Genomic DNA, 12,621 nt, shown 5'->3' with positions numbered 1-12,621 from the left:
TAGAAATAGGGAGAGATGGGGACACCTGGATGGCAGATGCTAGAAAAGGGGGAGATGAGGAGACTAGGTAGGCTTGTGCTGCAAAAGGAGGGAGATGGGGACACAGAAATGGCAGATGCTGACTTGGGGGTAGGATAGGGACAAGGGACACAAAAGGGAGATGCTGGACAGGACAAATAGTGATGCACAGGAAAGAAGGATGGTGCACTTGGAGACAGAAGAAAGGTCAGATGGGCAGAAGACCCTGTAAAGGCAGAAGAAGAACAGAGAAAAACAGAAAAGATGACAGCAGAACCAAAGCAAATGAGAAAATAAATTGTTCAAACAACAGTAGAGGGGTCTGAGTGCATTTTCTTAAGTCATTTTGGATGTACTGCAGCCAGATTTTGATGGGTAGAATCAGAGACTGCAAATCCATATGAATTTGGATGTGAGTTCACACTAGGACTGGTTGAAAAATCTCCCTTCTGGAACTGAATCACGTGGCAGCTCTATACACAGCTATTTGATAGTGGGGACGTAAAATGCAAGATCAGTGTCAAACAGATGTAGAGAAGGAAATGAAGAAGACAAGAGGTGAGAGAAGAAACGGAAAGGCCAACCTGGAAAATAATTTGTAAGACTGACTCATGGAACATGGAAAAAAAAGACTGCGACCAGCCAAATTCCCAGACAACAAAGGTAGAAATTTGTATTTAATACTTTGTAAGGACTGAGATGTACCTGCTTTGTAAAATGTGCTCAATTCTGTATTAGATTGGTAGAGTAGAATGTTATCACAATTTGGTTTCTGCCAGGTGCTTGTGACCTGGGTTGGCCACTGTTGGAAACAGGATACTGGGCTAGATGGACCATTGGTCTGACCCAGTATGGCTAATCTTATGTTTATATAGATGAGGGTCTGTCCATGTTCTGCATGTGTGACTGAGGTGAAGGATTCTGCTAGCATGTAGTGTCTGTGTAGGAATGTGTAACAGTGCAGTTTGTTCCAGTTTCCCAATAGTAGGTGTATTGGTGCACCATAGTCCAGTGTAATTTATATAGCACTGTCTTCTATAGGTGGGTTAGGGCTGTTATGGTGTGGTAAGTTTTGTGTTCTAGGGCAGTGGAGTACCCCCTTGCCAGTCACCACACAAACAAAGCCCATCTGATTTAAACAAAGTGTCTAGCAATGGAAGGAATGTGTGTGCTATTCTTGAATATTTTCACTTTGTAGTTAAAACAGGTTGCCTGCCTCTGGCCAGTCCAGGACCTCTTCTGTGTCTGCCTCCATGATGTAAATTACTGTTTCCTTGTAGACAGGACGCAACAGAGACAGCCTGTATTAATCATTGCCCTCCATAGCACCTGAGCAAACACCAGACACTGCTGTCTAGCTGACACCAAACGGCGCCTGTTTTTAAAAGTCTGCTCCCCCTGAGATCAGAACCTGGCTAATGCCTCTGGGGAAATGCAGTCAGAATAGGAAAGACTATAGAGAGATTTATCATTTTCAGGCATTCTGAGTTAAGATGCTGGCTAAAGGTGATCTGGGATAATTGCATCTGCAAGAAACAGCTAGTGAGAAGCAAGGCTGGAGCACCATCATGCAGGCTGGGCTCTGAGTGTGGCTGGAGCTCTACCCACAGAAATGAGAATTCACAAAACTCCCTGCTCTGTATGTTGAGCTATGTGCATACAGGCTGCATGCATATAACTTTACTCACAGGTCGAGAGGCATTCGAATGGTGGGGTTGGGGTTTGCACTTATACACTTCTGAAAAATTCAAAAGAATGCACATTTTTAGACCAAAAAAAAAAATATGTACACTGAATAGCAGGTGCAAATTTGTACACATGCTTCTCCTGTGTAATTTTCAGAATGGAAAGCACGTGCATATTTTAACTTTGAAAATCTGGCAGAGTCTGCATAGTGAAAAATATGTGCGTACTTTGCACTGATGTGAGCAGTTGTAAAATTACGCCCTAATTGCTTGCAGATGGAAATTTTCTTTTCTTTCATCTGGTATATAAAGCATTCAGTACCTGACTATTATCCATTAAATCTGATAATGAATTAGCTTCCATTATCGGTTAATTTAGTTTATCTGTTCAGCTGGAGCTCTGATTATCTTCTTTGGTACCACTTTTAGACCTCAAGTAAAATATAGCCTGCTATGGACCTCTTAGAAAGCAACAAATAATCAGTGTCAATGGCTAATGGTACTATGAAACTATGCTGTCATAAGGTTTCCATATCATATACTGTTATAACTGCATATTTGAATATTGCTACAATACAATGTTTTATTTAATGCTGCATTTTAACTGTACACGACTTTCACAGTATCTAGGAAAGATGATACATGTGATAAACACAGGCCTGCCCTACCCTGAGGAGGCCTCTAGGGGGCGCTCTCCTACAAGAGATAGAGAAATGCCATGATATGGTCCCTAGGGGGAGCTCCAATTGGGCATCCGGGTGATGACCTGAAGAGGCCAGCAGAGGGAGCTCTAGCTAAGGCCTGAACATGGGGACCAGGGAGTGTCTGTAGCAGAGGTCTTCTGTTAAGAGAGGGCACCCAGAAGGGTCTGGACTCTTCCAGAACTAGGAGGAGGGGCCCAGAAGGGTTGTGGTGGGCTATTGGCAGCCCTATATGAACAGTTTCTCTTGAGGAGCTAGAGAGAGAGAGGAGAGCCTGGTGAGCCTGCTGGAGGAGGGTACCTGGAAGATGGAAGAGGAGAGCAGAGAAGGAGACCCTACTCCCAACAGTACACTTCTATAATAGCCTTCATAGGTGAAGAGGACACCTATATGTGAGAACAGTGGGTTTCCGTTGAGTTTTGGAGGGCTCACAGTTTCCACCACAAGTGTAACGGTTTGGGGAGGTATGGGCCTGGGTCCACCTGTCCTTCAGTGCACTGTATCCATCATCTTCACTACCCCAGGGACCTGCATGCTGCTCTAATGGACCTGACTAAAACATCTGAAGATGTCACAGTGTCTGGTGAGTACCATTTTTATTCACATTTTTAGGTGGTGGGAGGGGGAGTGCCAGTGACCACTGGGGGAGAAAGGGGGGATCATCCCTGATTCCAGTGGTCATCTGGTCATTTAGGGCACCTTGTTTGTGCCTTATTCATTCTGAAAACAAGTCTAGACCAAATGTTGACATTTTCACCCTAGATGTTTTCATTTTGTTCCTTTATGCTTGTAAAACGTAGCAGTGTAGGAATGTTCTAATCCCCCCTCCCCTTGAAACACCCCCGACTTGCCCCCTTGTGATTTGGATGCACTGCAGACAAAATGCGTAGATATATGTCTGCAAACCAGGTTTTGAAAATACCGACTTCGACGTTTTGAGAAGAAATCCGTCCAAGTGGTACTTTATGACACTTTTTGGATGTTATTTTTTCAAAAATGAGCCGCATAAGTTCCTTTGAAAACTGACCCATAAGTTTTTGTTTTGTATAGTTATAATGTCTTATGTCACATGTTATTAGTAAGCAATGTAGGTTGTAAAATAATACAAATTAATGTTTGTTTTTAGAATAATTCATCTCTCCAGTCTTTGGTTTCCGTGGTCAAACATCCCACTTTTTCATACATTCTGCGTTCTCCTTGGAGAGTTCATGTTCTCCACCTTTGGCGGATTATCCTGTAAAATAATACATATATTTTGAAAAATATAGCATTCACTGCAATAAAATATATGAATGAAATGATGTTACATATAGAAACATCAAAAATATACATTTTACTGAAAGGGAGTCAAAATTGATTTGAAAAGATATAAATCCATAGAACTAGTTTCTCCATTGCAAATTGTTCTCAAGCATCAACTCCTAGGGGAAGGGACAGAGCAATCAAAAGATGCTACTTATGGCTTGTGGCTGAAATCCATCAAAGTTCTGGAACAAAACATTCCACATATGTGTTTATGCACAAAATAAATGTTGGAGCTACACATAATTTCATATTCATGAAAATTCTCCACATTTGTCTCTCTGGAGACAGTTTTGTAATGAGGCTGAGATACATAATTCTTCTTATGTCATTAGGTGGAGTTTTCAAAATATCCTATGGTTGCTACAGAACCCTGAAGATGAACAATTTTTCAGCTCATTGTCATAATCGCTTGGCTTGAAAATATGGGTAAGGGTGGAATAATTGAGACCATCTGTACACATACCATGTGACTGAGACAGGAAATGGGACTCTGAGATTTTCACATCTAAAGGCAATTGATTGAAGCATCCAAATTCCAAGAAATAAAATTCACAGTTGGATATAATTTTATATACAGAACTAGATGTATATTACTGGCAAATTTAGCATGAAGCAATCGTATATATATATGAGTAACCAACCTGTTCATAAGTACTTAAGTACATAAACCCGAAAGAATTGCCGTAGTGGACAGACCAAAGATCCATCAAGACCAGTATCTTGTTTCCAACAGTGGCCAATCCAGGCCACAATTACCTGGCAGGATCCCAAAACAAAGTAAGGGGTAAATATGAGTAAACGAGTTCCAGAAGTTAATTTCCTCCTGTTCATTTTAAAAGTAATGCTGTGTAACTTTTATGATTTCCTCTAGTGTTTTTGAAATAATGAAAAATCGATTTTATGTTTACCCGATCTACACCACTACGTATTTTGTTGACTTTATCATATCCCCCCTCAGCCATCTCTTTTCCAAGCTGAACAGTCCTAATCTCTTAAATCTTTTCTCATATTTCCTTTCATATTTCCATCCCCTTAATCATGTTGGTTGCCCTTCTTTGAACCTTTTCTAATTCTGCTATATCTTTTTTTTAAGATTCAGTGACCAGAATTGCACACAATACTCAAGGTGAGGTCACACCATGGAGCAATACAGAGGCATTGTAATATTCTTTGCTCTATTTCTATTCCTTTCCTAATAATTCCTAGCATTCTGTTTGCTTTTTTGACCATTGCCACACACTGAGCATAACATTTCATCATATTGTTCATGATGACACCTAGATCTTTTTTGGAGTGCTGACTCCTATGGTGGAACCTGCATCAAGTAACTATGATTTGGATTATTCTTCCCAATGTGCATCACTTTGCACTTTTTCCACATTAAATCTCATCTGTAATTGGAAGCCCAGTCTTCCAACTTCCTAAGGTCTTCCTGTTAATTTTTCAGAATCCGCATGTGTTTAAAAACTTTGAATAGTTTTGTGTCATCTGTAGATTTAATCACCTCACTTGTCATTCCCATTTCCAGATCATTAATAAATATGTTAAATAGCACTGGCCGCAGTATAGATCCCTAGGGCACTCCACATTCACCATTAGAGACTGGTAAGGCCTGACATCAATGTCGGGCAAATTAGTGGAAACTATTTTAAAGAATAAAATCACTGAACACATTGACAAACATGGTTTAACCCTAATCTCTGTTTTCTATCCATCAACCAATTCCTAATTCATTCATGGGTTTTTAATTTTCTCAGGAGTCTCTCATGAGGGAGTTTGTCAAATGCTTTCTGAAAAATCTAGATCCATTACATCAACTGGCTTACTTGTATCCACATGTTTATTCATGCATTCAAAGAAATGAAGCAAATTGGTTGAGGCAAGACTTCCCTTGGCTGAATCCATGTTGACTATCAGGCTTATTTTTCGAAAGAGAAGGCGCCCATCTTTCGACACAAATCGGGAGATGGACGTCCTTCTCTCGGGGTCGCCCAAATCGGCATAATCGAAAGCGATTTTGGGCGTCCCCAACTGCTTCCTGTTGCGGGGACGACCAAAGTTCCCAGGGGCGTGTTGGAGGCATAGCTAAGGCGGGACTGGGCGTGCCTAACAGATGGGCATCCTCAGCGATAATGGAAAAAGAAGGGCATCCCTGACAAACACTTGGCCGACTTTACTTGGTCCTTTTTTTTTACGACCAAGCCACAAAAATGTGCCCTAAATGACCACCGGAGGGAATTGGGGATGACCTCCCCTGACTCCCCCAGTGGTCACTAACCCCCTCCCACCCTGAAAAAACAACTTTAAAAACTTTTGTCTTTTTTTTTTTTTTTAGAGTATGGGTGAAGGACCTCCTTCGTTATGCCTCTGTCCTTGCAACGGCAGTTGAGGACGTCCTTCGCTATTTATTTATTTAGATTTTGTTCACACCTTTTTCAGTGGTAGATCAAGGTGAGTTACATTCAGGTACACTGGATTTTTCTATGCCTCCATCCCTGCAACGGCAGTTGAGGACGTCCTTCTGTGTGATGGCGTCCAAAATGTGGATATTTCTGTGAGAAGAACATCCATGCCTGGATGTTTCTGTGAGAAGGACGTCCATGCCTGCTATGCCTCTGACACCCCCTTTATTTATTTGGATTTTGGATCACAAGTAGCAGCAGTGGGATTTGAACTGGCCACTTCTGGATTGCAAGACCAGTACTCTAACCACTAGGCCACTCCTCCACTCCACTCCCTTGAAATTTGGCCATTCCTTTGGGGGGGCAGTATGCAAGTCCCTGCGGGGGTATATGTGTGTCAGCGGAGGCATGAGGGCATGGACATTCTTCTTTCAAACATTTTGGACATCCTCAACTGCCCCCCCCCCCCTACTGTTGTTACTTGCGATCCAAAATCCAAAGAAATAAAGGGGATGTCAGAGGCATGGCAGGCATGGATGTCCTTCTCACAAACATCAACATCCACATTTTGGGCGTCCTCAACTGCATTAGCAAAGGACATCTTCAACTGCCATTGCAGGGACAGAGGCACATCAAAGGACATCCTCAACTGCTGTTGCAGGAACGGAGGCATAGAAAAATCCAGTGTACCTGAATGTAACTCACCTTGAGCTACTACTGAAAAATGTGTGAGCAAAATCTAAATAGTGAAGGACATCCTCAACTGCCGTCACAGAGGCATAGCGAAGGACATCCTTCACCCAAACTCTAAAAAAATAGACAAAAGTTTTTAAAGTTGTTTTTTTCGGGGTGGGAGGTGGTTAGTGACCACTGCATGCCTTTTTCCATTCAGTTAGTGCAGTTAGTCCACTGCAGTGCCCCCTAGGGTGCCCGGTTGGTGTCCTGTCAGGGGGATCAGTGCACTGTGAATGCTGGCTCCTTCCATGACCAAATGACTTGGATTTGGTCATTTTTGAGATGGGCATCCTCAGTTTCCATTATCGCAGAAAACTGGGGATGACCATCTCTAAGGTTGATCTAAATGTTGAAATTTGGGCGTCCCCGACCGTATTATCGAAATGAAAGATGGACGCCCATCTTGTTTTGATAATACGAGTTTCCCCGCCCCTTTACCGGGACGTCCTTACAGATGGACGCCCTTAGAGATGGTCGTCCATTTCGATTATGCCCCTCCACATCCCATTAAACCATGTTTGTCTATGTGTTCAGTGATTTTATTCTTGAAAATAGTTTCCACTAATTTGCCTGACATTGATGTCAGGCTTACTGGTTTCTAATTTCCTGGATCCATTTTTAAAAATAGGCATTACATTGGCCACCCTCCAATCTACAGGTACTACTGATAATATTCAATGCCAGGCCATGTCCAGGCTCTGGCATTGAATATTCAGGTTTCTGTGACTGGTTATCTCTTATGCAGTTAAGTGTGATATTCAGCACTTAACTACCTAAGCAAAACTAGATAAAGATAGGACTTAGTTTTATGCAGTCAAATTTGGACGCTCTACATAGATGGTTAAGTGCTGAATATGGGCAATTTGTCAGCCCAGAAAATAGCTGGCTACAGCTTTAGGTCTGGATTCAGTAAATGACATTCAAAATCTGGTGCTGAAAAAATTGGTGTTGAAAGGTATTCTATAATGGGCATTCTGGGATTGGCACCCTTTATAGAATAGCGCATAAGGCCAGATTCCGTTAGTGGTTAGTGCTGATATTCAGCACCGCTAACCAGTTAAGTGCTGCTGAAGAACAGTGAATAGCTCCTCACAAGTGGTTTAACTGACCTGGAGCCTCTCCTGGCTGCTTAAATCATTTTGAGTATCAACCCGTAAATAGATTCCATGCCGCCTATCCCAGCAATAAGTAATGGATTTTACCCAAGTTCACCTTAATAATGGTTTATGGATTTTTCTTCCAAGAACTTGTCCAAATCTTTTTAAAACACTGCTGTACTAATGGCTTTTGTCACATTTTCTGTCACTGAGGGGTAGATGCACAAAACTTTAACAACCCTTTACCGACCATTTTGCAAAGAAATCGCCAACCGTTTCATGTACTAAAGCCCATTTTTCGACGACCGTAGCAGCTAACGAAAATGGAATGCAGATGAGCAATCAGTGTAGAAACCCTTTTCAAATGACATGCACTAACCTTTTCCGATTGGTTTAACGAAAGACAACGCCGAGAAATGTAACGACAGGTCTGTACCTGTCGTTAGGGCTCTCCGGCTAAAGAACTGTAATGTGAAACACAAAAAAGAACCAATTGCAGCGTAGACGATACGCGAGACGCGCTCTGATTGGACAAAAACACGTTGCACCTGTATTGTTTTGCTTTTAATAAAGCTTATAGAAAACGTGTCATAACCACGTTCATATAGCGCGTGCATGACATACGCAGTAAATTTACGTGCAGCAGTTATGGCAGCTAGAGGGAGAAAGCCTAACTTTGCAGACCTCGATGTCCTCTGGCTCGCTCAACTTTTTATCATAAATGAAAAGCGTCTTTTTCCCCAGCGCAGGGAGAAGGAGGAATATCGGGAGGATGGACAAGGGCTGGGAGACTCTGCAACGCCTCTTTAATAAGCGTTCCTCCTTTCCCAGATCTGTAAGTTGGCAGTATATAGGGCTCTACGCACAGTGTCGTACCAAGGGGGTGGGGCGGTCATCCTATTCACAGAGGGTGTCCGTTCGTGGGGGGCTGGGGGGCACACCGTTGGGGGCAGGGCGCATCGGAGATCCGTCCCTGTTGTCTGCCCCCCCTATGAACACCACTCATTACATATAACTGATTTTTGCATGTGCATGAAAAAACAAAGGTGGTCCAGTTACTGACATCGACAGTGCATGCCTATTTCCAGTTTTTATGTACATCTGATTTCCCTTTTTTTGGATTTACAGGTTGAGGAGCTAAAAAAACGTGCGCGGGCGTTGTGCAAGGACCACCCCGAATGGCTACAAGAGGTGAAGGCAAACCTTGACAACAGCCCAGGTATTGGTTCATTTGACATGAGTCTGCCACATTACAGGTTTGATAGTGGCCTTGTGCTTTTATGTGATAGACAATGTTTGTCCGTGCAGAATTGTCATCTTCTGAGGACGAGGAGCAGGAGGAGGAGGAGGAGCAGGAGGATGACATCGTTGGAGGGTCCCTGGCTGCTGTCGCACCTCCCCGCCCTTCCGCTCCTACCCCTGGTCCCCACCTCCTGCCTTATGCCCGTTGCCGTCCCGGCCCCTCCTCAGGTCTCCAGCCCCCCCCCTAAGAGATCCCGCCAGTCCATTGTCTTGCGCCTCCCTGCTCCCAGGTATGGCCCTTCCCACCTTTCCTCTCCTCCTCCCCGTCTACATTCCAGTCCCCCTGTCACCCCACCCCAGGCGCAAAGTCCCACCAGCCCTCCTGTTTCCCCCGCTTCCCCCCCTCCGCCGCATAGTCCCACCAGCCCCCTGTTTCCCCCGCTTCTCCCCCTCCGCCGCATAGTCCCACCAGCCCTCCTAGTACCTCCTTTCACACTCCCCATCTGACCTCCCTCCCTCTTTCCCTAAGCCATGCCGTCCCATCCACCTCCGCAGAGGAAGTCACCCCTGTCCTTGAGATGTTCCACATGGACGAACAGGGTGAGTTACCAAAGTCTGCGGCATGACTCATCTCTAGCCTCGTTATACTTGTCAAATTTTTTGCTGATGTCTCTGCCGCTGCGTGCACCTGTAAGCGCTCTATTAAGGTTCATAATAATAATGTTGGCTATTATTGCATATCACTGTGTGTTTCTGTTTTACAGCAGTTCGTGGTGATGTTTTCTGACAGTTCTTCCATTGTCTTTTGTAACAGGTGCCATTGTGGACCTCACAGGGGAGGACAACAGTGATCTCCCGTCACTACCGACCACCCCCCCACCACCCCAAACTATGAACCGCAGTGTCTCTCCCATGCCCCCTCCTCCGACTGTAACCCGTGGGACATGTACCTTCCCCACTCCCACCCGCGACCGAAGCACCTCCACCACTCTCCCCACTGTGCAAGATCGGGCCACATCTCCCCATATCCCGCTCGCCCTGATCAACCTTCCCCCCCACGAGCTGGAAGAAATGGCACAGACCCTGCACATGGGAGGGCAGGCATTGGAAGACCTCTCCCGGGTTGTCCTGTACCTGTCCTCCCTTGTGCAGCGTCCTTGAGGTCTGTCCTCCGCGTCTTTTTCCTTGTTCTACCCCTATTGCCGCCCCCTTGTAAATCTACCACTGTTTATTTTATACATTCTGTTCACAATTTATATTATCTGCTGTTATATAAAAGCTATGTGTTTTAAACTATGTCCTCTGTGTCATGCATACCATAATGATTGTGTTGGGGGTTCTTGACAGACATACGGTGAATGAAACGGCAGTGTGCTCCGCTTCCTTGGTAAGAAATATGTAGCTGGGGATTTGTTGTTTGCGGTTGGCCGCGTACAAGTGCGACGTCACAAATGTGCGCTGTGTTACACGCGAGACAGGGTTGCTTTGCGGCGCATATGTTTGACGTACACAGCGGCGCATATGTGTGACGTACACACAGTGCGCGACGGAAACGAACGGCGGATCCTCTTTTGGGTTGTTTGTTGTGCCGCTGCAATAACGAAATGGATGGTGGTTTTTTCCTGGCACAGTTGGACTTTTGCCCTGACATGGTTTATGATCACGTCACTGACAGGCAGGGACAGGATCAAAGGGGACCCGATGTTGAACAGCTTCCCCCACTGTTCCCTCGCCGGCTCCCAAGGCCACGTGTGTTTCGAACACAGCTGGTGCTAGATCAGATATCGGACAGGAAAATCATTGATGACTACCGCCTATCAAGAACAGCCATTTATGAGCTATATCAGGAAATTAGAGAGGATATTGATCCTACCACTGCAAGATCTCACGCAGTACCTGGCATAGTCAAGCTGCTGACTGTTCTGCAGTTTCTTGCAACAGGGACATTCCAGCATGTATTAGGGGGGAACAGTGGCGTTGACCAGTCCACTGTTTCGCGACATCTTACACAGGTACAACTCTTTTTTTGGGAATTCCCAGTCCCCCAGCCACTGCACACCACCAATGTGTTCCCTTTCCCACCTCCTACCTCCCCAAAAATGTTTTTTTTCCATTACTGCATTGCCAAATACACACCTTTCACATATATGTTTCAGGTTCTGCGCGCACTTAAAAAGTGCGCCCGTAAGCACATTGCTTTCCCAATGGGGGTAGAGGAGCATAGGAAGATCAAGACCGGATTTTTCAAGATCGCTGGTATGCCTAACGTCCTGGGAGCTATTGACTGCACACATGTTGCCTTCACCCCCCCGGCCGATCAAGAGATGCAATACCGCAACCGCAAGATGGGATACTCGTTGAATGTGCAGGCGGTGTGCGATGCTAGCCTTAAGATCCTGGATGTTGTCACACGTTATCCTGGCAGCTGTCATGACTCCTACATTTTGTCGAACAGTGCGCTGGGGAGGAAGTTTGCCGAGGGGCGGATTGCCCAAGGATGGCTTCTTGGTAAGTGCCCGTTATTCATAATACACACGTCAGCGGTTCAGGGTGGTTGCATTTTCAAGGTAGCATGGCAGTGTCTCTACTACTTGCGCTATAGCCGTGATTCTGCTGAGTGCACTTTGCAAAACTAAAATGACCTCTTTCACTAGGACATGTTAGGGCACATCAACAAATATGCAGAAGAAAAAACTTTTACCATGATTACAATTTATTGTTGTCTCCATGCAGGGGATGCAGGTTATGGATCCAAAACATGGCTACTGACACCTATACCGATCCCCCGTTCTGATGCTGAGAAGCGGTACAACGAGTCACACATCTCGACAAGATGTACGATCGAGCGTACTTTTGGAGTACTGAAGAGCAGGTTTCGCTGTCTGCACATTTCCGGTGGATCCCTTCAATATTCCCCAGAGAAGGTTGCTGATATAGTGCTTGTATGCTGTATGCTTCATAACATAGCGCTGAGGCATAACCTTGACATTGACATCGACATTGTAGTCCCTCCTGAACTTGACATAACCCCCTTGGCCACCGGATCTGACGTAAGCAGGGGCAATGCTGTGCGCAGGCAGGTGATCAGGGAATGGTTTTCGCAACCCCGCGAGGCACTGTAGCCACGTTACAGTTATATGGTTTAACAAACAGTTTGCATATGTGCAGAGAACCGCATCCTTGTGCATCATCGAATTGGGTGCTAATCATTTAAATGTTTTAAATGTTGGTGGACAGGTCACACATGCCCTTACCGTCACTTTTTAAAAAGTGAAAGTTATATTCCCGCCGTGAAGGTGTAACATGTGAACGCCGAACCAGCATTGCCCTTGCAGCCCTGTGGAAATGTTTTTGGGTTCTTATTGTTGGTAATGTCAACGATAACATTAACATTTGCACGATAACAATGTGCTCTAGTCTATAATTGCAATAAAAT

At 44.7% G+C, this 12,621-nt stretch overlaps 1 protein-coding gene across 1 annotated transcript; it reads left to right on the top strand.

The window, feature by feature from the left end:
• The first annotated feature begins 8,715 nt into the window (after positions 1–8,715).
• LOC115478356 (putative nuclease HARBI1) lies at positions 8,716–12,307 on the top strand. Its single transcript, XM_030215659.1, has 6 exons — positions 8,716–8,778; positions 9,072–9,162; positions 9,252–9,310; positions 10,817–11,197; positions 11,342–11,693; positions 11,919–12,307. Exons 1-6 carry the CDS (start codon positions 8,716–8,718, stop codon positions 12,305–12,307), a joined length of 1,335 nt encoding a protein of 444 aa, XP_030071519.1.
• Positions 12,308–12,621: the final 314 nt, after the last annotated feature.

This window comes from Microcaecilia unicolor, chromosome 10 (genome assembly GCF_901765095.1).
Source record: "Microcaecilia unicolor chromosome 10, aMicUni1.1, whole genome shotgun sequence".
Classification (NCBI taxonomy): domain Eukaryota; kingdom Metazoa; phylum Chordata; class Amphibia; order Gymnophiona; family Siphonopidae; genus Microcaecilia; species Microcaecilia unicolor.
The sequence above is the reverse complement of the archived record's forward strand: the minus strand, read 5'-3'. Positions and strand labels throughout refer to the sequence as shown.

Bases quoted from the DNA above. Each gene is read 5' to 3' on its own strand.
- LOC115478356 (XM_030215659.1), top strand. From the start codon at position 8,716: ATGGACAAGGGCTGGGAGACTCTGCAACGCCTCTTTAATAAGCGTTCC. The intron at 9,311-10,816 runs GTTGGAGGGTCC...TTCCTGGCACAG, and splicing joins AGGAGCAGGAGGATGACATC to TTGGACTTTTGCCCTGACAT. The intron at 11,694-11,918 runs GTAAGTGCCCGT...GTCTCCATGCAG, and splicing joins TGCCCAAGGATGGCTTCTTG to GGGATGCAGGTTATGGATCC.